This window comes from Heterodontus francisci, chromosome 36 (assembly GCF_036365525.1).
Source record: "Heterodontus francisci isolate sHetFra1 chromosome 36, sHetFra1.hap1, whole genome shotgun sequence".
In the NCBI taxonomy this organism is placed as follows: Eukaryota; Metazoa; Chordata; class Chondrichthyes; order Heterodontiformes; family Heterodontidae; genus Heterodontus; species Heterodontus francisci.
Window position 1 is genome coordinate 22818742 of NC_090406.1, and position 22813 is coordinate 22841554.

The following is a 22813-nucleotide window of genomic DNA, read 5'->3' on the forward strand; positions in this document are numbered from 1 at the left end:
CTACACGCTAACCCAGCAATGCTGGGCATCAAAGCGGAATATTCCCTGGTTTATATGGAGCATCTTTCTCTAGGGAAAGCTGCATCATATAAAAGTAAATCAATCATCTTCTTGTGAGAATGAGGCCAGCTTTTTCAATATATTCTCCTTATTTCCGGGAAATTTCTTGGGCTCTGCTGAAACCAGAAAATCAAAAATAACTTAACTACAAAATCAGGCTCTGACTATGTTCTGCTCATTTCTTTTTTTAACAAAAAGAGTGTTTGTAAAGCACTGCACTGTGTGATATAAGCCTGATATAATTCAAGATTTCCTTTGTTATTTATTGCCCTGAGCCCAATTTCCGAAGATTGATGTTGTGAATTCTTTGAAATGGTTAAAGTTCAAAAACAGCTTTCCCTACACTCTGAGCAATTTTTTTCTGCAGTGAAAGATTCAGAAGGGACGATTAAACTGTACTCCAAAGGAGCAGATGTGGTGATATATGAAAGACTTTGTCTCAACTGCCCCCACAAGGAGAGCACTCAAATGGCACTTGATGTAAGGCTACTAATTTTTTTTCCCCAAATTCAGACTATCTGACCCTTTGAGGCACGTGGATATACTCTAGCATCATTCAAATAATTTGCAGTATTTGAATTTGTTCAGAGATCATGAGAAGTGAAAATGATCGGGTTTTTTAAATATTTTAATGTTGTTTGGATTTTCACGTTGTAATTTCAATGGTTCCCAGTCTTGTAAATGTAAGTTGATGATGAAACCTATTCAGGTTCCACATGTTATACAAGGAGTTGAGGATCCTACAGGTGAAGAACTGTCAGTCTGCGTTGAATTGATAAATCAATTTGATATTTTCTGCTGCGCACTTTATTCTGGAGGCTGTTTGATAACAGCACTGCCCAAAGCAAGAATGCACATGTGATATTCATAAAGATCAAACCACAGCAGCACCGCTGACTTAAACATTATAAGATTTAAGACTTAAAATCCTGAGAGGACTCGACAGGGTGGATGCTGAGAGGATGTTTCCCCTTGTGGGAGTGACTAGAACTAGGGGTCACAGTTTAAAAATAAGGGGTCGCCCATTTAAGACAGAGATGAGGAGAATTTTCTTCTCTGAGACTTGAGAGTCTGTGGAACTCTCTTCCCCAGAGAGCAGTGGAGGCAGGGTCATTGAATATTTTTAAGGCAGATGTAGATAAATTCTTGACTGACGAGGGAGTCCAAGGGTGTCGGGGGTAAGCAGGAAAGTGGAGTTGAGGCCACAATCAGATCAGCCGTGATCTTATTAAATGGCGGAGCAAGCTTGATGGGGCTGAATGGCCTACTCCTGCTTCTAATTCATATGTTTGTAGAAGTGATCTCATTCCAGCAATCCCTTGTAATGCAGTCATTGTATTGAATACTTAGTGACTTTGGGGGTCACTGTCACAATGGAATTATAAACAGCTGTGTGCCTACAAGAAGTCCTTTGCTCACATCATCACTGATGTTGTACCACTGATTTAGTATAGAAATTATTGGCCCAATTTTAGAAGTGTTGAGAGGGGGTGGGGGCGGTGGTTGGTGGGGGGTTGGCGATGGGCATGGTATCTGCAAGCTCCAAAACGACAGTGAATTTCAAGAGTCCAGGGAGATGGTGACCCAGCAGGTCTAACGGCCGGCCCACATTTCGCATCTGGTCCAAACCCGGCCAGATCCACGACCTGGCCAGAGGGTGGGAGTGGGAATTCGGCAGCGGGAGGCTGCACCTGGGGACTGCTGGGGAATATTTAAAGTAGGACCCAGCTTCTGCCCCATGGTGCTGTCCCCACTTGCTCAAAAGACAGGTTGAGATCAGGATACGGTGAGAAAGCAGCAGGATCGGAGGGGATAAGTGACTACCCTAATTTTAACTGCAATTCTGCCCAACCTCAGCCAGGTGGAATGAGTTAAAAACAGGGCCATTATTACTATACAATTTAGTAAATTAGATAGATTAAATTGGGGATGCAAGTTCCATAATATCTGAGAACCCATACGTTTCATATTGTAATACAACTGACACACTCATGCAAAATAACTTAATATAAAATAAACATTTGAGATGGTTTGTCTCTTTAACAACTAATACTCACATGAATTGTGAATAACAGGAAATTCTTTGTTTTGCTGAAGATACAATCATGCTGCAATTTCTAATGCTTTTTAAAAATGTATCTATTTGTTTACTTCAGGAATCCTTCAGGCAACATGGTGTTCCGGCACCATTTTTTCCCGGCTCAGATCAGCACTTCTCCCTGCCAGTGACACAACATCAGTGATGATGTGGGCAAATGGCAGTTTTTGTAGGCACATAACTGTTTATCATTCCCATGTGACTGAGACCCCAAAGCCATGAAGAAATCACTACGATGACTGCATTACAAGAGTTCACTGAAATAAGTTCACTTTAATTTGGCAAAGCTGCTGGGGTTAGTTTTTTTTGAATGAATATTCTGATCATGTGCAGAAGCAAAAGTGAAGTAATCACAAATTAAGCAAAAAATGTCACATTTTAAAAAAATGCAATAATCCTCTTGTGTGTGCACTTCATCTGCTGCTCTGGACTTGAGCCCAGCATTTCTGTTCTCCTTATGTGGCTCAGTGTCCAGTTATGTCTGATAATGCTCCTGTGAAGCACTTTCGGATGTTTTACTATGTTAAAGGTGCTATATGAATGCACGTTGTTGATTTGGACTCCATCTTATTGAGACAAAAACTGACTGGTGCAAACAGCTCTTCTAATTGAAAGAAAATGAATTTAAGAAACACTTTGAACTTCAGCAAGGAGGATTTCAAAACAATTCTAATCCATTGCCAATTATATTGTGTGGAAGGGTGGTATCTGCACTTTCTTCATAATAATGGCTTTAGTTCTTGGTAATACTGAGATCTGGTCATGGGCCAAAAAGGCAAGGGGGACCCTGCCTTGGTCTTTTTTCACCCCCCCCCCCCCCTTCCCCCGGTGCGATACTGAGTTTTCCAGAGGCAAAGTTTCCGACGCCAGGATTGCCATCCCTTTAAAGACAGGGATCCCGTCTCCAAGAGGTGCTGGCCAATCAGAGGGCTAGCAGCTCAGAGGTATCGGCAGCGCCACTGGGAGTGGTGGCCACCGCCGGTACTGCAGAGGCTGGGACCCAGGCTCAGTGCTGGAACCCCGGATCTCAGGTAAGTGAGCAGGGTTGCCAGGGTAGTCTGGAAGGCCTGGGCATGGAGGGGTGGGGGATGGGTGTGAAGTCCAGGGGGAGGGGGTCCATGGAGGTTGCAGTTTTGCCAGCCACAGGTTGCCCACAGAGGAGGGGCGCCCCCCCCCTTCTTTCCCCCCTCCCCCCACTCTCTGCTGGATAAGGTCCCAGCAGCAATGGGAAGAGGCCCTTAAGTGACAGTTAATAGGCCACTTAAAGGCCTCTGTTGGCCTCTGGGCAGGAAGGCCGTTGTCGGCCTATCCTACCCACAGCAAAATCGATTGGCGATGGGGAGGTGACAGGCGCTCCGTCCCTTGTCTTCTGTCACGATTCTATGGGCCCCTTGCCTTCGAACCCATCTTGGGGGGTCCCATAAACTCCAGTTCCCTATGTGGGAACCTAATCAGCGCCAGCATGAAACTATCCCCTGCACTGGATCTTGTTTGCATTATGATGTGCATAGTCTTTGCTGCACAATGTGGATTTTCAGCATCACTGACATGCAATATAAGCATGGTATTATGGACTCATGCTTACAGTGTTAATGTAATGAGGTATGGATCTTTTCACACTTGGCAATGTATAATGGGAGCACAACGTCAGCAGTGTGATGCCCTAAAATAAGTGAGAACTCCCATTTGTCAGAACTATATAGGGAGATAATGGAGATTAACTTCTAAAGCAGCAGGCTGAGGTGTTTAATCACAGTGCTGGAAACAATGTTTAACACAAACACTGCAACCAAACCAAACTTATTACCAGCAGCAATGCTAGGAGCTTGAAAAGGGGACTCCATTCAAGACAGCTAGAGAATTAAAACCATTTCATAAAGCTGTAATCTGGACTCTCTGGGGAGTGCTGCTCCCGTTTACCACTTTTATTTTGAATTTCATGAATAAAAGTTGTAACTACATCAAATCTGAAGAACTGGGCAAGTTTCGAATTAACATATCTTGATGATAGCATCATATCATTATGTAACACAATTATTATATTTGGATTATTTAATACTGTCACATTGCCAGGTAATAAACCACTTTGCCTATTGATTGGTTCACTGTTCTGGCTGGAACAAATGAACTGATCACCTGACCTGATAATGACATCACTCTATGTAGTTAGGGCACCAGCAGCCATTATGGAAGTTTCAATATCCCTTTCTTAAATTGGTTTACGCCTGCCATTTTGAAAGAATCTGTCATGCTTGTATAAACCTTCATGTGAGTGGCTTGATAACACTAGCGAGTCAGTATTATCTCTTGTCCATAACAGGCAAGGACAAATCAAAGCCCCAGTCTTGATTTCAATTTGACTGCTGTTAGTTCTTTGAAGGTCTCTTACATGAATCACTCTGTGATCTTGGAAAACTCCACCTTGGAGTAGGGGGTGGAGTGGCATAACCAATCAAACCTTCTGTCAGCTGATCTTGAACAATACTGACCATCCTGCTGTTCCCGCAGGGGGAGCACGTGTGACAATTAGAAACAGCAGCAGAAAGACTTTTAAACATAAAAACCTGGAAAAATCTACAGCACAGAAGGAGGCCATTCAGCCAACTGTGGCTGTGCCGGCTGTGCTTTTAAAATGAGGTGGGATAGCATTAAAACTTTTCCATTGCCCAAGCTGCTGCTTGTCAAATATTTAATGCAAGATTTAAAATATATTTTCCATGATTCTGAAAATCACTTGAAATGTCTAACTTTTAAAGTAGTTCTTTTGCCTTGACGTACTGTAAATATTTCTCATTAGAAATGCATGCCTCAGCACAAATATTAGAAGTGTCATATTAGAAAGAGCATCTCTTGCTTATGAGATATTGTTGAGGCAGGCAGCAGAGGGAATATCTTCAATATCTTTTCACACATAAATTGCAGCATAAATCAATGCTAGCTTGAAGGCAAGCTTCATGTGCCAGAACTGTATTGTGAAAATTGATATGCTTTCTGCAGCATTTTGCTGCGGAAACACTGCGGACATTGTGCGTGGCATACAAAGAAGTGGAGGAAAACTACTTCAAGGACTGGGACCAAAGGCACCATAAAGCCAGTGTCGTTCTACAGGATCGTGGAAGATTGCTCGAAGAGTTGTACGAAGAAATAGAAACAGATCTAGTGGTAAGTCGTTGCCTTTATTGAGTGGATGTACCTGAAAGAGGTGTTTGTAAGTCAAACTCCGGGATTTCCAACAGATGCCATAATGACTATTACCACCAGACTGAGGGCCTGCCATCTCCGGACACCATTATTTACATATAGCCAGTAGGAACCTCTCTAGTAAGGCACTTGTCACCAGGATAATCTCATCTTTCAGGCCTTTAATAACATAGAGAGAAATCAGGGCGTCATGGTTAGAATGAACAGCCGTACCAATAGATCGGACACTTGTATGGCCAGTGCTAGTACGTAATCTGGAAATTTATTGTGACAGGCTGCTCTCTGAGGTACTTCCCCCTCCAAATGTAGTCAGCTCTCGGTATCAAATTGATCACTGGGAAGACTTGGTACACCTGGGTGCTCCTGTTCAAATCCCTCCATAGACTCACCCATTCCTATCTTTATAACCTCCACCAATCCTACAACCCTCTGAGAACTGTGTTCTTTCAGCTCCAGTCTCTTGTGCATTCACCACCATTGGTGGCCCTGCCTTCAGCTGCCTAGGCCCTAAGCTCTGAGATTCCCTCCCTAAATCTCTCTTTCCCCTTCACTTTTATCTGCTCCTTTAAGATGCTCCTTAAAACCTACCTCTTTGAACAAGCGTTTAGTCACCTGTCCTAATATCGCCTTAAGCTCAGTGTCAATTTTGTCTGATTATTTTCCTGTAAAGTGCCTTGGGACATTTTTAACAAGTTAAAGGTGCATTTTAAACAACCTGAACACACTGTCAGGGCTCAACCTTCTCTTCAGTAATCTAATTGTTTTTTTATAAGTGACACCTACCTCAATGCCTTATTGCTAAGTGATATGTTGTGAATGTAACAAGGATCAGAATCAGTTTGAACCCTCTGGACTTGAAACCGAGAGATGTACCTTGTGTGATAAATACAAATTCAACCTCCATTTACCGCAGCTGAAAATTTGATAACTTTTTAACGTCACGCTCTGAATATGAATAACAGGACTTTGTATTAAAGACAAACTGTAGTGCACGATTAAATGCTTGGAACATCAATTACTTACCCTTAATTTAACTGAATTTCTCTTTTTATGGGAGATGAATTGGTTTAAACAATCCAATTTATAGTGCTGTAGAGGAGTTTGTTAGGTCCACTGTAGCCCCTAAACTATGAAACCGAAGCCTGGGAAAATCTCCTTCAAGTGTACTCTACATTAGTTTAGCTAGTCTGTTTTGAGAGGGAATGCAATGGACCTAACTTGGTCTTTGCTGAATCTCACAATTTAGATAAATAAGCTAACCCAATGATACGTTTGGAAAGTAATTCCATTCAAATTCTGGATACCCTGAAGAGTCTGCAAAATCAAAATAAGTAAATGGGACTTTTTTGGCCTGTTATCTTGATAATCTCCTCCACTGCTTTAACTCTAACACTGCTCTAGCTAAGGCCTGGTTTCATGGGTACTGGTCGCACACAGGTACCCACGTGACCATTATTCATGTGTGAACCTTGACAATAGGGGCTGGACATTTACTTGTAGGTGAAACTGAACCAGTTTCCCTCGGGTTGTGCCATATTTAAGCACAGGAGCTTATTAACATTGTTTTTGTTTCCAGGCTGCTGCTAGCCAGATTGAGGGGTTGGCTGACTGTTGGGCGGGGAGGGGATGTGTTGGGCCTTCAACTCTATGCCGCAGCCAGGGACTGGGAAGGAGGGAGAGAGGGAGGGGGTTGGTGGTCGAGGGTTGGAATCGGAGGTCTCGTGAGGGAGTTTGGAGGAGATCTGAAAGTTTGGTGGTGATGTCTAGTCATGGGGGGAGGGGGGACGAGGGGGTGGGGGGGAGTTGGTAAAGCAGGTAAGAGGGAAGGCATTTACCTCTTGGATCTAGCAGTCCTCTCCTTCCTGAAACTGGCAGGTTAAATTTGAAATTGTGGATCAACATGAAGTTGCCAGCCTCATTATAATATTTAAATTGCCAATCCACGTCCTGGGAGCGTGTGTGTCGTCCGCCTCTCATCCTGCCTGCTTTAAAACCTGAAGTGGGCAGGTTGGGGTCGGGATTCAGATTTTTAACACTTTAACCTCCCACCCGACCCATTGTTTTCTGGGGTTTAAGCTCCCCCCTAGGTATTAGAAGGTTTTTGACTGTGGAATGCCCAAAGAGGAAGCCTAATCCTATTTTAACCCGATGTCCTCAGGCGTACAGTTCTGGCAGAGGTGGTTAGATAGCGTTAGCTAACGGCAGCCTCGGACAATTTTCCTCTCCCTCTCTCCTGCGCACTGAGGCCAATTGTAGGCCCCCACCTGAGATCAGCTAACTCAGCACAAGCTCAAAACTGTGACCTTCCTGATCTAAATAGCTCACTGGATAAACTCCCTGAGCCTGGGAAGGTGGATGGGGGGAGGGGGGAGTAGAGAGGGGGCCGTGAGGATCCAAAATCAAATTTCAAAGAAAATGCACGAAGAATGAAAATGTTACCAGACAATTATGAATGTTAGGAAATTCTAATATAACAGCACAGAGCCTTCAGCTGTATCAATCTTTGGACATGGTTCTCTATAATACACTCTTATTTTGAATACAATATTTGCAAATCTATCAAAGGTCTTTGCTTAAGTGGAGTGAAGTCCTTATTTGCACTTCTATTGCAGCTCATCGGAGCCACTGCTATCGAGGATAAATTGCAAGATGGAGTCCCTGAAACCATCCAGAATTTGAAGGAGGCAGATATTAAAATCTGGGTACTGACTGGAGACAAGAAAGGTGCTGGAACAGTTGGAATTTATTTATTTATTTTTAATATTCCTCACCAGCTTCTCCTAGTTTTCTTTCTGCCATATTGCTATTCATGTCCACATGTTTTTCATCAGCTGACTGAGTCGCTTTACGTTTAGTCTGCATGTGGTCTACCCTCAGCTAACCGAGGATGTGAAGCCACAAGAAATTAGATGGGGATGCAAGTATCTCAGCATGTTCTGTGGGGACTCGGATGATGTCGGAGGATATTTGATTAGGCTAGAGAATGGTAACACCGCCAAATTCTGGAATTTTACAGGTAGCGCATCAGAATCTGCAACAAGAAACAACAGGTTAATGTTTTGTGTGTAGACTTTGCATTTCAATTAATGCCATTATTAGATTGAACAAAATGAAGGAGAGGGAGACCAGCAGATAATAATGATGAATTAGGTATTTTAGCTATTAACACAAACAGGCGTTTAATAGTCTCTGTGTAGGTTTTTCAAAAGTTAGAAAGAGATGACAAAGTTTTGGCTGATGTAGGTAAAGCAAGGTTACATTACAGGATGACAGCTAACTTTCATTGTAAGTCCATGAAAATCTGAGACTATGAATCCGCGAACAGGCTCAAACAGCCGATTCCTATAAAGTACATGCAGTGATCTAATCCCTTATATTGTACTCTAATAACAATCGGGTCTCTGCATTGCACAGCCCAGCAGGAATGAATCATAAAAGGAAGAGAAATGCACGGGTTGGTCACCCTTCCTAGACAGGAAGGGTAAAAATAAATATCTAAGAATCATCTTAGCCAGGGAAAAGGGATTAGAATGGGGTAAAGGTGGAATATTTCACAGGTCCTTGGATCCCTGAGACTGTACCAGAGTCTAGTAGCCCCTGATAGATATGGGAAGTTATGAAATGACACAAGCTTACACTGAAGGTACTTTGACCTTTCCTGGTCCAAGCAGGCCTAGTCTCAGTACAGCAACCTAAACTATAATCTCTGACACACTTACACCCAAACAATGCTTCTGATCTTAAATTAAAACAGGAAATGCTGGAAATACTCAGCAGGTCTGGCAGCATCTGTGGAGAGAGAAACAGAGTTAATGTTTTAGGTTGATGACCCTTCATCAGATTTTAATACAGACTGGTTGCAGCTTAAAAGTGGCATATGCAGACCGGCTTTGACCCTTTAGTACTGTTGCCATTGTTAATTGTATATCAATTGTGTTTAATTATATGCAGATGGGGGGCATTAATTGGGGTTTCACTTGAGTAGATATTAAGAGACTGGGGTGAAACTGGGGTGTGGTTGAGTTAGGGGGTGTATGCTTGTAATGTTTCACGCTCTAAATAAATATTAGACTGAGTAAAGATTGGCTCCAGTATTATCCTTCACCAACTGGTCTTCTGGAATATAACAGCCATGACACCCAAAACATCCAAGAATTCCTTCTACACCCAATGCTCCAGGTTGTCACAGTGAGGGATGCATGCCCAGATCTCACTAGAGCACTGAGGGCCAGTGGCATTTGGGAAGAGGCGAGAGAGCAGAGACTGTCAGCCAGACATTGCACAACGGAAGCAGAATGAAGGGCATTATCTCCACTATGGCAGATTGTATGGAGCCTGTGATCATGAGAGGAGAATATGAGTATGAACATTTTCATTCCCCAGCATGCTTTCTGGAAATTATTACTGGCAGGCGCAATGCAGGGATGAAGCCTGCAACAGAAAGTAGTCACTAGTGATGTGGAAAAATGTATATTATCAACATTGTGACATAGGTAAATAAAGATATTGGAAAAAGCATGTTGTTGACACTAGGTAAGGTACAGCATTTGTAGTTCACTTGTCTGAATGAATAGGAGTTACCTTTCTTTAATTTTTTCTGTCTTTTCCCACATTTAACAGAAACAGCGATTAATATTGGATATTCCTGTAAATTACTGTCAGACCGAATGGCGCTTTTTGATGGGCATGACATCAGGTAAGTAATGAATCATACTTTTCCCTGTTGATGGATTACTTCAGCTTTGGGATATGCCCACCAGAATTTGTGGGGTATGGGAGATATTCTCCAAATTAAATGCCCCTGGCATTGATTGGGAGGTATGAAATAGTGGCGAGGCCTACTTCTGTGACTTGCCATGGAAGCCTCAGACCCAGCAGTACTGACCAAATCAGGGCTGAGGAAACTCACAGTTTGGGAATCCCCTCTTCCCAGCCACGCTGCACTCTGAGACAGATAAAGGTGAAGACTGGGTCCTGCCATTTCTGGGTCTTGGCCTAATTCCTAGGCCTTCCACCGCACACTGGAATGCCTGTGGTAATTTGGAGCCATTGTCCTTACAAAAAGTAATGGCAAAACAGGTTTGTGTTGGTCCCAAAGCATGTGACAAAATAGCTTAAATATGTCAAGCACTTCATCTTTATCACTTGTGTATGAAAATTCTCCAATAAAATGTCTCCCAGCTCTTTTGGCCCTTCATCCTCAAGATTACAACTCTGGTAGAATCAGGGTTCATCACCCTTCCTCCCCTGCCTTTTTGTGAGCTGCCTTTTGTTTCTCACTGCAGAGATGGTTTTGAACGAAGAAATGTTCAGCAGCTCATTCTCTTTGTTAAATTTGACCTGTTAGATGTAACCAGTCTGAACGTTCAGTCGTTTTACACATGTCTGACTGCACTGCTATAGTGTGAGGCACGGGAGCTTGTGCTGAGCTATCTATTGGTGAGGCAATAGTAACGTGAACATTTCTGTCATATCACCACCTCAGCAAAGCCCTAGAGAAGTTACAGAAGAGCAACCACAGACACAAAGATAACAACAATGCAACCATTTCAAGGGCCATAAGCAGCAGTGAGCAGCCTGATATACTGTCGTGTGACAACAAGGCACTGATTATCACAGGAAGCTTTTTGGTATGTTATCTGGTTCTTTGACTTACTTACTTCTGGAGTCTATTGAGGGTTATTTTTCCAAATGTTAGCAACCTTTTGCTAAATGCAGAACCTAACAATGACCAGCAATTGTTGACAAAATGGAAGAACTTTGCATATTCTAATGGTGCGTGTTGTAAGAAAATCGCAGAATACAGTGTAGCAAGACGAGCTGGAGCTGAGACTGGACAGCTGTATAACTGAGTGAATTGAGAGAGATAATTGCCTTGATTAATGAATGGGGCCTGTGTAGGTTACTAGATTGATTCATGGGATGAAAGGGTTGCCTATGATGAGAGAATGAGTAGAATGGGCCTATAATCTCTGGAGTTTAGAAGAATGAAAGGCGATCTCACTGAAATGTGTAAAATTGTTAGAGGGCTTGACATAGTGAGAGGCTGGGCTGAATTTTCCTGGGTGGATCGCATCCCATCAGGATGAATTCTAAGTCAGGAACCTGGAAGTGGCGGGATGACAGAGGCAATCTCACCAGAAAAACCGTGTGGAGGTGGAAAAACACCATGCAACCTGAACGCCGCACACCTGTGTGAAATTCCTGGCATGGCTACCTCCAAACCCGCATCTGTATCCAAGGCAAAATTCTGCCTGCTGTGTCCCCTGGCTGTAAAGTCTAGAACTAGGGGGCTTAGTCTCAGAATGAGGGCTTGGCTATTTAGGACTGAGATGAGGAGAAATTTCTTCACTTAGGATTGTAAATCTTTTGAATTCTCTACTCCAGAGAGCTTTAGATGCTCAGGCATTGAATACATTCAAGACTGAGATCCAAAGATATTTGAGCACTAAGGGAGTCGAGGGAATATGGATTAGGACGGGAAAGTGGAGTTGATGTCAAAGATTAGCCATGATCTTATTGAATGGTGGAGCAGGCTGTAGGGTCCATATGGCTTACTCATGCTCTTATTTATTAATATTTTCTTCCAACTCTGTCTTGGAATGTATCGTCAGAGGTTTCCTTATGTTTGACTCTCTAATTGCTTTGATGCATTTTGTTCCAAAATTGAGCTTTAAAGTTTGTACCTTGGCATAATTTTATACTTTGCAAAAGAGGAATTGGTCAGTGGCTGATGGGTCACAACAATGACAGGGTGGGCTGTTACTCTGCTGTGATTGTAACATTTTTGGAACACTTTATGAAAGGCTGATCTTATTGTAAAAGATTCTCCAGATAAAGCAATGGAAGCCAGCTCCTCCACTGGGGCTTCAGAAAGAGGAGGCCATGCAGCTACTTCAACAGCATGTAATGCTAGTGAGAGACTGCAATACCGCAACAGGGAGGCCTCGATAGCACTCCTTCTCCCACTGGCAAAGTCTTTTGCTACGAGTATCAATTACCTTTCAACAATGCCAGCTGAATTTGTAACTTCATTTTCCAATCTACATTTAGGATGAATTCATTAAATGCTTGAAGCGATCAAAAAGGAAGAAACAATCCTGCTGGAAGTTGAGAACCGCCATTAATCCGCAAACAAGAGAGGATGTTGACTGTGAGGAAGAGGCTCGTGGGAGAGCATTTGTGGAGCTGGCTTGCCAGTGCCAGGCCGTCATCTGCTGCCGCGTCACGCCCAAGCAGAAAGCCATGGTGGTGCAACTGGTCAAAAAGTACAAAAGTGCCATCACGCTGGCCATAGGTGATGGAGCGAATGATGTTAACATGCTGAAAAGTAAGAACTTGCAAAGTTAATAAATGCGACACCCCTTTTCAAAGAAAGGAGGCAGGGTTACGACACAAAGTGATAGGGCAATTAATCTTCTTTCATTGTTGGTCAATAATTGTGGGATGATTTTAAGCGAGCAAGATTGTTGGGGAGGGATTTGCGAGGGAGGGGCGAGGTGAGGTTGGTGACCCTATACAGTGCAACACCCATAAGATCTTGACTCCTGGGTCCTATGCACATGATCAGAGCTGACCGCCTGCCCGAATCTAGTGGGAAGAGTTACATGGCTGGCAGGCAGGAGCAGGATTTCAGGTGACTGAATTAAAAAGAAGAATGCTAAAAAGGTAGGATTAGCGGTCAGGGAAGTATGATTCAACTAGGAAATTCATGTAGACTCGGCACAGAATAGTAGAATGATAGAATATTACAGCACAGACTTGATGGGTCCAGTGGCCTGTTTGAGGTGTAATATCTATCATTCTATGACTAGAACTGTCAGAGGTGGTGGCAGCTTCATTTTATAAGGACACTGAGCATTTAAATGATCAGTAATACTATTAGACACATGTGCAGCATTAGAAATGTTCTGTGAACTTATGTCATAACAGGTTAATGTTGGTTGGTTGATGTCAGTCTCTGATTTATTAATAAAAAGACAAATTTAACACTTAAAAGCTTGGCAATTGGTGGCACTTAGATCAGATTGATAGGGTGTCATAACTACATCTGGTGCTAGACTCCTATGAATTCGGGTGCTAATCCTCCTCTAGGATGTGTGACCACCACAAATCCTGGGTCTATATTGGTTCCGAAAACTGCCAGGTAGTCAGGTAACCTAACCGCCCATCACTCAAAGGCATTATTTTGTTTAGTGATTCCAAGGCTTTTGCCACCACTACCAAAATCTAATTTGGTGTATTAATCACTCTTCATGTGAAGAACTTTCTGATATATGGCCCAAGTTCACACTGGGAGTATTGTGTACAGTTTTGGTCTCCTTATCTGAGGAAGGATATACTTGCCATAGAGGGAGTGCAACGGAGGTTCACCAGACTAATCCCTGGGGTGGCAAGATTGTCTTTTGAGGAGACATTGCAGAAACGGGGCCTGTATTCTCTGGAGTTTCGAAGAATGAGAAGTGATCTCATTGAAACCTACAAAATTCTTACAGGGTGTGACAGGGTGGTTTTGGGTGGGATGTTTCCTTTGGCTGGTGAGTCTAGAACTGGGGACACAGTCTCAGAATAAGGATAGGCCATTTAAGACTGAGATGAGGAGGAATTACTTTACTCAGAGGATGGTGAATCTTTGGAATTCTGTACTGCAGAGGGCTGTGGAAGCTCAATCATTGAACATGTTCAAGACAGAAATCGCTAGATTTCTGAATACTAATGACACCAAGGGATATGGCAATAGTGTGGAAAATGGCGTAGAGTTAGATGATCAGCCATGATCTGTGTGAATGGCAGAGCAGTCTCAGTGGGCCGAATGGCCTACTCTTGCTCTTATTTCCTATGTTCCTTTTGAGTTTGAACCTGTGTCCCTTTGCCAACTCTCCCAATTATTGTGTCATCTTCTGGCTTTGTCTTTTCCATTATGGTTAAATATTTGTTCATTTCTCCTTAAGAAAGACCTGAAGCTAGAACAGAGACATAAAAATTGGTCTCAACCTACAGCATTGCATAACGTGTAGTCAAACATAGTACCTTGCGCTGCTTACAGGAACTGTGCTACCACCTAGTGGCTTCTATAACAGTTACTCCATCATCTTCAGCATTGCAAAACATTGAAACACTCAGTTCTTAAGAGGAGATCTTTAAGATAATATCATAGAATCATAGAAAGTTTAAGGCACAGAAAAAGGCCACTTGGCCCATTGTGTCTGCTGACCAAATTCGATCCACCTATAGTAAACCCACCTTCCAGCATTTGGTCCGTAGCCCTGCAGATTACAGCACTTAAGGTGCATATCCAGACTCCTTTTGAATGAGCTGAGGGTCTCTGCCTCAACTACCCTTTCAGGCACCAAGTTCCAAACCATCACCACCCTCCGGGTGAAAAGGTTTTTCCTCATCTCCCCTTTAATTTTTCTACCAGTCACTTTAAATCTATGCCCCCTGATCACTGACCTCTCTGCTAAGGTGAATAAACCTGTCACCTCCACTCTATCCAGACCCCTTAAAATTTTGTACATTTCAATCAGATCTCCCCTCAACCTTCTCTATTCCAAGGAAAACAACCCCATCCTATTCAATCTTTCCTCATAACTGCATTTTTCCAGTGCTGGCACCATCCTCGTAAATCTAGGTGACAGAACTGTACACAGTACTTAAGTCATGGCCTAACCAATGAGTTTTCGGTTCCAGCATAACCTCCCTGCTCTTGTATTCTGTCCCTCAGCTAATAAAGGAAAGGATTCCATTTGCCTTCTTAACCACCTTATTGACCTGTCCTGCTACCTTCAGGGATCTGTGGACATTCACTCCAAGGTCCCTTACTTCCTCTACACTTCTCAGTATTTTCCCATTAATCGTGTATTCCTTTTGCCTCTTTGACCTCCCCAAATGCATCTCCTCACACTTCTCCATGTTGAATTCCATTTGCCACTTTTCTGCTCATCTGACCAGATCATCAATATCTTCCTACAGCAATCCTCCTCGCTCTCTACCACACGGCCAATCTTTGTGTCGTCTGCAAATTTCTTGATCGTGCCCCCTACATTTGTGTCCAAATCGTTAATATATGCCAGAAAAAGCAGGGGACCCAGTACTGAGCCTTTGTGGAATGCCACTGGAAACAGCCCTCCAGTCGCTAAAACACCCGTCAACAATTACCCTTTGTTTCCTGCCACTGAGCCAATTTTGTATCTATCTTTCTGCATTTTCCTGGATCCCATGGGATTTTTTTTTTAACTAGTCTGCCATGTGGGACCTTGTCAAAAGCCTTGCTAAAATCCATGTAGATCGCATCAACTGCACTACCCTCATCTATCTTCCTTGTTACTTCTTTAAAAAAAATTAGATCAAGTTGGTCAAACAAGATCTTCCCTTAACAAATCCATGCTGACTATTCTTGATTAACCTGTGCCTTTCTAAATGACAGTTTATCCCATCTCTCAGAATAGATTCCAATAATTTTCCCACTACTGAGGTTAGACTGACAGGCCTGTAATTATTCAGTCCTTCACTCCTTTTTTTAAACAGAGGTACAGTGTTAGCAGTTCTCCAATCCTCCGGCACCTGTATCCAGTGAGGACTGCAAAATGATGATCAGACCCTCTGCTATTTCCTCTCTTGCTTCTTTTAACAGCCTAGGGTATATTTCATCTGGCCCTGGTGATATATCAACTTTCAAGGATGCTAATCCCATTAATACTTCCTCTCTCCCTATGTTTATCACATCCAATAGTTCACACTTTTCCTCCTTAACTACAGTATCTGCATTGTCCCTGTCTTTTGTGAAGACAGATGCAAAGTATTCATTAACAACCATACCAATATCTTCTGCCCCTACACATGGGTTACTTTTTTGGTCTTTTCTGGGCCCTACTCTCTCCTCAGTTATCCTCTTACTCTTTAATGTATTGATAAAACATCTTTGGGTTCACCTTGATTTTGCTTGCCAATATTCTTTCATAACCTCTCTTTTTGTTTTCCTAATTTCCTTTTTGATTTCACCCCTCCACTTACTATACTCCTCTCTGCTTTCTGTAGTATTGTGTTCTTGGTGTCAGACGTAAGCTTTTCTTTTCTGCCCTATATTACCCTATAAGCTCCTTGACATCCATGGGGCTCTAGATTTGGCTGTCTCATCCTTTTTCCTTGTGGGAATGTGTTTACTCTGAACCCCTTGAGTCTCCCCTTTGAATGCCTCCCGTTGTTTTGACACTGATTTACTTTCAAGTAGCTGTTTCCAGTCCACTTTCGCTAAATCACTCCTCAGTTTAGTAAAATTGGCTTTGCCCCAATTGAGAATATGGTGACGCCCATTTTAGGAAACAGGCTAAGGGAATCAGGGTAAAAAAAAAATCCAATCCTTTCCATAGGCCGCAATGTAATTTTTCTGTTCAGGGTAATTGAAAGATTCCATTTATTACAATCAGTGAAACTAATCCACAAAATATATCAAGATGTGATTTAAGAACGTAAGACACTTAAAAAAAAACTTGCATTTATATTGTGCTTTTCATGATCACCAGACATCTCAAAGCGCTTTACAGCCAATGAAGTATTTTTTTGAAGTGTAGTCACTGTTGTAATGCAGGAAACGAGGCAGCCAATTTGCACACAGCAAACTCCCACAAACAGCAATGTGATAATGACCAGATAATTGTTTGTGATGTTGGTTGAGGGATAAACACTGGTCAGGACACTGGGGATAACTCCCCTGCTCTTCTTTGAAATCATGCCATGGGATCTTTTGCATCCACCAGAGCAGGCAAATGGGGCCTTGGTTTAATGTCTCATTCAAAAGACAGCACTACCAACAGTGCAGCACTCCCTCAGTACTGCACTGGAGTGTCAGCATTGATTCTTCTGCTTAAGTCCTGAAGCAGGACTTGAACCTGGAGGCTCCGAGGCAAGAGTGCTATCAACTGAGCCACAGCTGACACATTGAAAGTGTGCCCAGCCCTGAATTATACCATTTAAATGAACAGTAACATTATTAGACATGCACACCGTGTTCAAAACATTTTATAAACCTATGTCATAACAAGTTAATTGTGTTTAAATGTCACGTGTCCCATTTATTAATAAGAAGGCAAATCAGTCACAAGACAGATTTTGTGAGAGTTTTTTTTTATTTTAATGTGCAGTTGGGGACTGGGAAGAGGGCTTGGAGTTTATGTAGTCGGAGAATTGTTTACCTCAGCGATAACAAAGCTTTAGTGAGTTTCACTGTATTCTCATAACTTGCACAAAGATACGAAAGCAGCTTGAAGTGATGAAGATTTTATACCACCTACCTGTTTCCAAATAAAGCAGAAGTGGTTTTGGCTCCTCTTCCAGTTTGTGGAATTAATCTAAACTTTGAAGTGGTTGTGACTGAGCGAAATTCTAGATGTTATCTGAGTTTCAAGTGTTTGTCTGAGAAACGGTCACAGAACAGATCAGTTCGGTAAAAGATGACAGCAGAGGCTGGGGCATGGGGGGTGGGGTGGTGGTCAGTACAGAGGATTGTTCTGTTTAAGGGAGTCAGAATGTCCCCCACCCAAATCTTAAGAGGAGGTAAAATTGGCATATTTTCAATTGGGGAGTTTTCTGACAATTTGGCTTTGTTTGATCCAGAAACAGCCTGCAGTGGCCAGAGTAGGTTCATAATTCAGCAGGCACTAAACTAGCTCAGTGGGTAAACACTCATGTCTGACAATTTGACTCCGTTTTTAACTCTAGTGGATATTCTTATTTTTGTTTATTTAAACGAGGGTAAAGTAATTCCTGATTGACGGGATTTTAAGGAGTGCATGAGATGTAAACAATATGGCAGGATAGTGATCTTATAGTAAGTGTGTTAACTCAAAAGAAGAGGAGAATTTTTATAAGTCGATTTTCTGTATTTAGGATACTTGTGAACTGTTATACATTTAGCAGGGCAGCTCAAACCTTTTTCCAATGCCTTGAATTTACTCTAGTATGGCTTATTTGATGATTTTAAAGAAAAATTCAGTATGTGCATTTTAGCACTTTACAGTCTGTAGCCCATTCTGGCTGCACCAGGGGGTCATTTTAACCCAACCCACTCAGCTGGAAACTAATCGGATCAGATCTGCGCCCATTCCCCCCCACCCCACTCCATTCTCTTCACATTTGACTTCACTGGAGAGTAAAATAGGGTGGGATCTAAAATTGGTGGGAATTCAATCCCATCAGTTTCCTGCTGGGGATGCGTTAAGATAAAATTGCCCCATCTCTGCTGTCTGCCTTTCTCTCCTCTTCCCTTATCATCCACCACAACACTGATCATTCTTCCCCAGTCCCTGCATGGCCCCAATAAGTTCAGCTCTTTTGTTTTATTATTAAATAGCGTCAGCCATAATTTAGAATGTTAATTTAGCAATTAGATTTGCTTTGTGCTGCCTTTTGGAGCAAGACACCTGTAACAGACGGTACAGAACAGATAGGTTGTTAGATTTACAATGCTGCTTACAAGATCTAGCCCCACATCAGCTCTGTCAATATTGGGCGGATGTTGAATTGGGTGGGCGGGTGTTGGTAAGTTAAAGAATTAAATCAGTCCTATTGTACAATCAAAGAACAGCATAGTGATGCAGTTACACCTATAACCAAATCATTTAATAAAGGAAATTCAGCTCTGAAATTTGTTAGAACACTCAGTGAAGTAACAGGAAAGATATAAAAAAAACTCACTTACTGACGTGCACCTATAACATTTTCAGAACCATTCTCAGGATGTGGGCATCGCTGACAAGGCTGGCATTTATTGCCCATCCCTAGTTGCCCTGGAGAAGGTGCGGCTGGGCCTTCCTCTTGAGCAGCATTAGGTTTGACGACCCACAATCCATTCCTAGTCACAAATATCCATTTCACTCAATATTCTGTGGTCTAAAACAAACTATGCGTACCCCTGTATATAACGACTGACTTTACAAACTATTGCATGTTTCCCCAGCGGCACATATTGGAGTTGGAATCAGCGGGCAGGAGGGCATGCAGGCTGTTTTATCTAGTGATTACTCGCTTGCACAGTTCCGCTACCTTGAACGGCTGCTTCTGGTTCACGGCCGATGGGCCTACATAAGGATCTGCAAGTTCCTGAGATATTTCCTATACAAGACATTTGCATTTTCCTTTGTCCAAATCTGGTTTTCATTCTTTAATGGATTTTCTGGTCAGGTAAGTACAAATATCTTAACATTGCTGTTTTGTTTACCTTAAGTTCAGATTTAATGGCAAGCATGGGATTCACGGAGCATAAGCAGTTAGAGGCTCAGTTCGTGAATTTCCTGGTAGAGGAAATCTGACTTCAAAGACCGAAACAGCACAAAATTTGTTTGAAAAATAAGCACGATTTGACAATATGAAAAAGAATTTAGGGCGATTTCCCCTTGTAGTTCTTCTCCTTTCTTTTAACTAATATTTTGTTCTGTCTCCTTAGCATAAAGGGGTCAACAATGTCTCACAAGCCATTGTCTTCGGTTCCCGCTCCACACTCCATTCCCTAGCTACCGATTCCCTCTCCCTGGCAACTCTTTGACCTTGAGATGAGCTTCCGACCACATTCGCGCCATCACTAAGACCATCAAGCAACACCTTGATTTTAAAATTCTCATCCTTGTTTTCAAATCCTGCCGTGGCCTCATCTCTTTCTCTCTCTCTCGCTCGCTCTCACACTCTGTCGCTCTCTCTCTCGCTCTGTAATCTCCTCCATCCCTACAACCCTCTGAGAGTGCTGCGCTCATCTGATTCTGGCTCCTTGAGCATCCCCAATTTTTAATTGTTCCACCATTAGTGACTGTGCCTGCAACTGCCTAGCCCTAACCTCTGGAATTCCCTCTCTGAACCTCTCTGACTCTCTCCCTCTCTCTTTTCCTTTAAGATCCTCCTTAAAAGCTACCTTTCTGGTAAACCTTTTGGTCATCTGTCCTAATATTGCCTTATATGGATCGGTGTCTAATTTTGCTCCTGCAAAGAATGTTTTATTATGTTAATGGTGCTATATGAATATACATTTTTGTAAACACTTCCTATTAATGTTCCCAAACACGATTGGCACTGTTTAGAAATCTTAAATTAACAGAAGTTGGCCATCTGAGGGACTGCAAGAAGCAGTGGGATAAAACATACTTCAGGTCTGTTAGCATCTAAAAGAGACAATACAAGTTCATCCCTCATAAAAACTGATCTAGTCCATTTTCCTCTCACATCTGGGATCTGACTTTGTATCCAGCTCCAACTGATGGGGTTAAGCTTTCTTTCCACTGGCTAGCAAAATCATACATGAAATAGGTCATCTTAACTCAGGTCATAGTACATATGAGTCCACAGACCAAAGCTGCCCATAATTTGGTACAAATTGGAAACTAAGGGGGGAGGGGTCATAATATGTGATGCACCTCAACCAACACATCTTCAGAATTTTCAACTTCTCCTCTTGCAAAGGTGGAAGGTGTAGTTAACAAAAAAATCAGCCTTTTTGAGACTTCTTAAGCTTCACGCTTGTTTAACACTGTCTGATGGAAGTCATACTGTCATATTTCTTGACAACATCCCTACCATTGAGCTGTTGACAAAATCCTCAAATTTCTCAGCTAATTCTAAAATCTGTCAACGGCAAATTCATGGCTGGTATGTTGTTTTGCAGTATAAATGATCCTGGTGTATGAATTACAGTAGGAAAATAGTCAAAGGTGCCAATTGTCTGGCAGAAATTTTAAAAACTGAAATACAAAGTTTTCTACCCCCCCCCCCTCCCCCGTCCATGTGCTATCAAATCCACCTTCAATCAATCTAAGCTTGCATCTAAATATGGTTTATTTTTCTTTGCTAACCAGCACACAGTAATTTTCACATTTCCTATTTTTTGTTTTATGCAAAGTCTGTTTTTGAGAAGTGGTGCATCGCCTTCTACAAAGTGGCATACAGCTGGCTGCCTATTCTGGCATTGGGGGCACTAGATCAGGTAAGATACCATCCAACTTAAGTGCACATTCTCAGTACCCTCCAATTTCTGCAAGCAAAAATAAACAAGGCATTCTTGAACATGCTCAGAACATTTTGAGGCCCTAACACTGTAAAAAGATTACAATTCATCATTGAATTACACAGAATCTGCACCACAGAAACAAGCCATTTGACCCAGCTGTCAAAGCTGGCGTGTATATTCCACAGAAGTCTCCTCACACTCAAAATAAAACCCCTTCTTATGCTCCCCCACTGTATTCCTTCATTCCCATCTCCCTCATGCATGTATCACACCTCGTCTTAATTGCACCAATGCTATCTGCTTCACCCATCCTGTGTGACAGCGAGTTCCACATACTCACCACTTTCTGTTGAAAGAAATTCCTCCTAAATTCTTTATTTGACCTGTTCGTGACCATCTCCTATTTATGTCTCCTTGCAATGTAACCAAATTATTTACCTGGTTATCCCAGCCTTAAAAAAAAAAAAGTGCGATGATGGAAAAAACCCGAGTAATTGTTCTTTAATTCGTGCCCAATTATGAAATGCACAAATGCACAGCAGATCCATCAGCTTCTGAAAGAGAAGTTCTGGGTTGGACCCTTCATCTGTGCTCTGAAATGATTGCCACTGTTGAAGGATTCCTGCTAAATACGGCCTACCTTTTTTCTGTCTGATGCTGATGAACCTCCAGTGCATTTCTAGCACTTCCTCTGTTTTATTTCAGAATTCTGGCATTCATGATTGCCCTTTATCCCTGCACCAAATTAATTTTATTTCTCTAGTTTATTTCCCCATAATATTATTTAAAAATAATTCTTTTTAATAGATTTTGGTGAATTCCAGTTGTCAACGAGATCTTGCCATATTGGGCAGACAACTGGAAATCTCTGGGTATGACCCAGTTGGTGAGATTTGGGTTTTGATTTTCTGCTGAAGGTTTCCTGGAGTAACTCTGGTGCATTGGGATGGAAGGTTCTTTGGGAACAACGCGGCTGGTTTCCCACTCTCCCCACCACTTCTGGCATTTTCTGCTAGAAGTATCATCAGTCATATAAAATACTTGCCCAGATTTACACGCAAATTGCAGGAATACGCCATGTAGTGTGTTTTCCATCATTTAATCCTTTGCAACTGGGTTGCCTGTGCATTCCTGGGTATCCAGTGTTGCTAAAGGCAACCGAAGGAGATTTGACAATGAATGGCAAAAAAAAAAACAGAGGCGACATGAGGGAAAACTTTTATGCAACGCGTGGTTAGGATTTGGAATGCACTGCCAAATCCGGTGGAAACAGTTTCAATAGTAGCTTCAAAAGGGAATTGGATAAATATTTGAAGGAGAAAACATTGGAGGGATGTGGAAGAGTAGGGGAGTGTGTCTAACTTGATTTTTCGTAGAAAAAATGCATGTCCATGTGGATCCCTTCTTGCCACATCCTGGCTTGTGTTTATGACAAAGGAATTGAATACAAGCTGGGATAAGAACCT

The 22813-nt window shown here is 42.3% G+C and overlaps 1 protein-coding gene across 3 annotated transcripts in view; it reads left to right on the forward strand.

Moving 5' to 3' along the window:
* Positions 1-22813, forward strand: part of LOC137351667 (phospholipid-transporting ATPase IC-like) — a 123195-nt gene that overhangs the window by 76650 nt on the left and 23732 nt on the right. For all 3 annotated transcript variants that reach the window (XM_068016352.1, XM_068016350.1, XM_068016351.1), the window contains 8 exons: positions 428-540; positions 5156-5320; positions 7972-8083; positions 9980-10055; positions 10845-10989; positions 12413-12689; positions 19314-19537; positions 21240-21323. In XM_068016352.1, the coding sequence (XP_067872453.1) occupies positions 428-540; positions 5156-5320; positions 7972-8083; positions 9980-10055; positions 10845-10989; positions 12413-12689; positions 19314-19537; positions 21240-21323 (1196 nt within the window). The remainder of the gene's footprint in view (positions 1-427; positions 541-5155; positions 5321-7971; positions 8084-9979; positions 10056-10844; positions 10990-12412; positions 12690-19313; positions 19538-21239; positions 21324-22813) is intronic.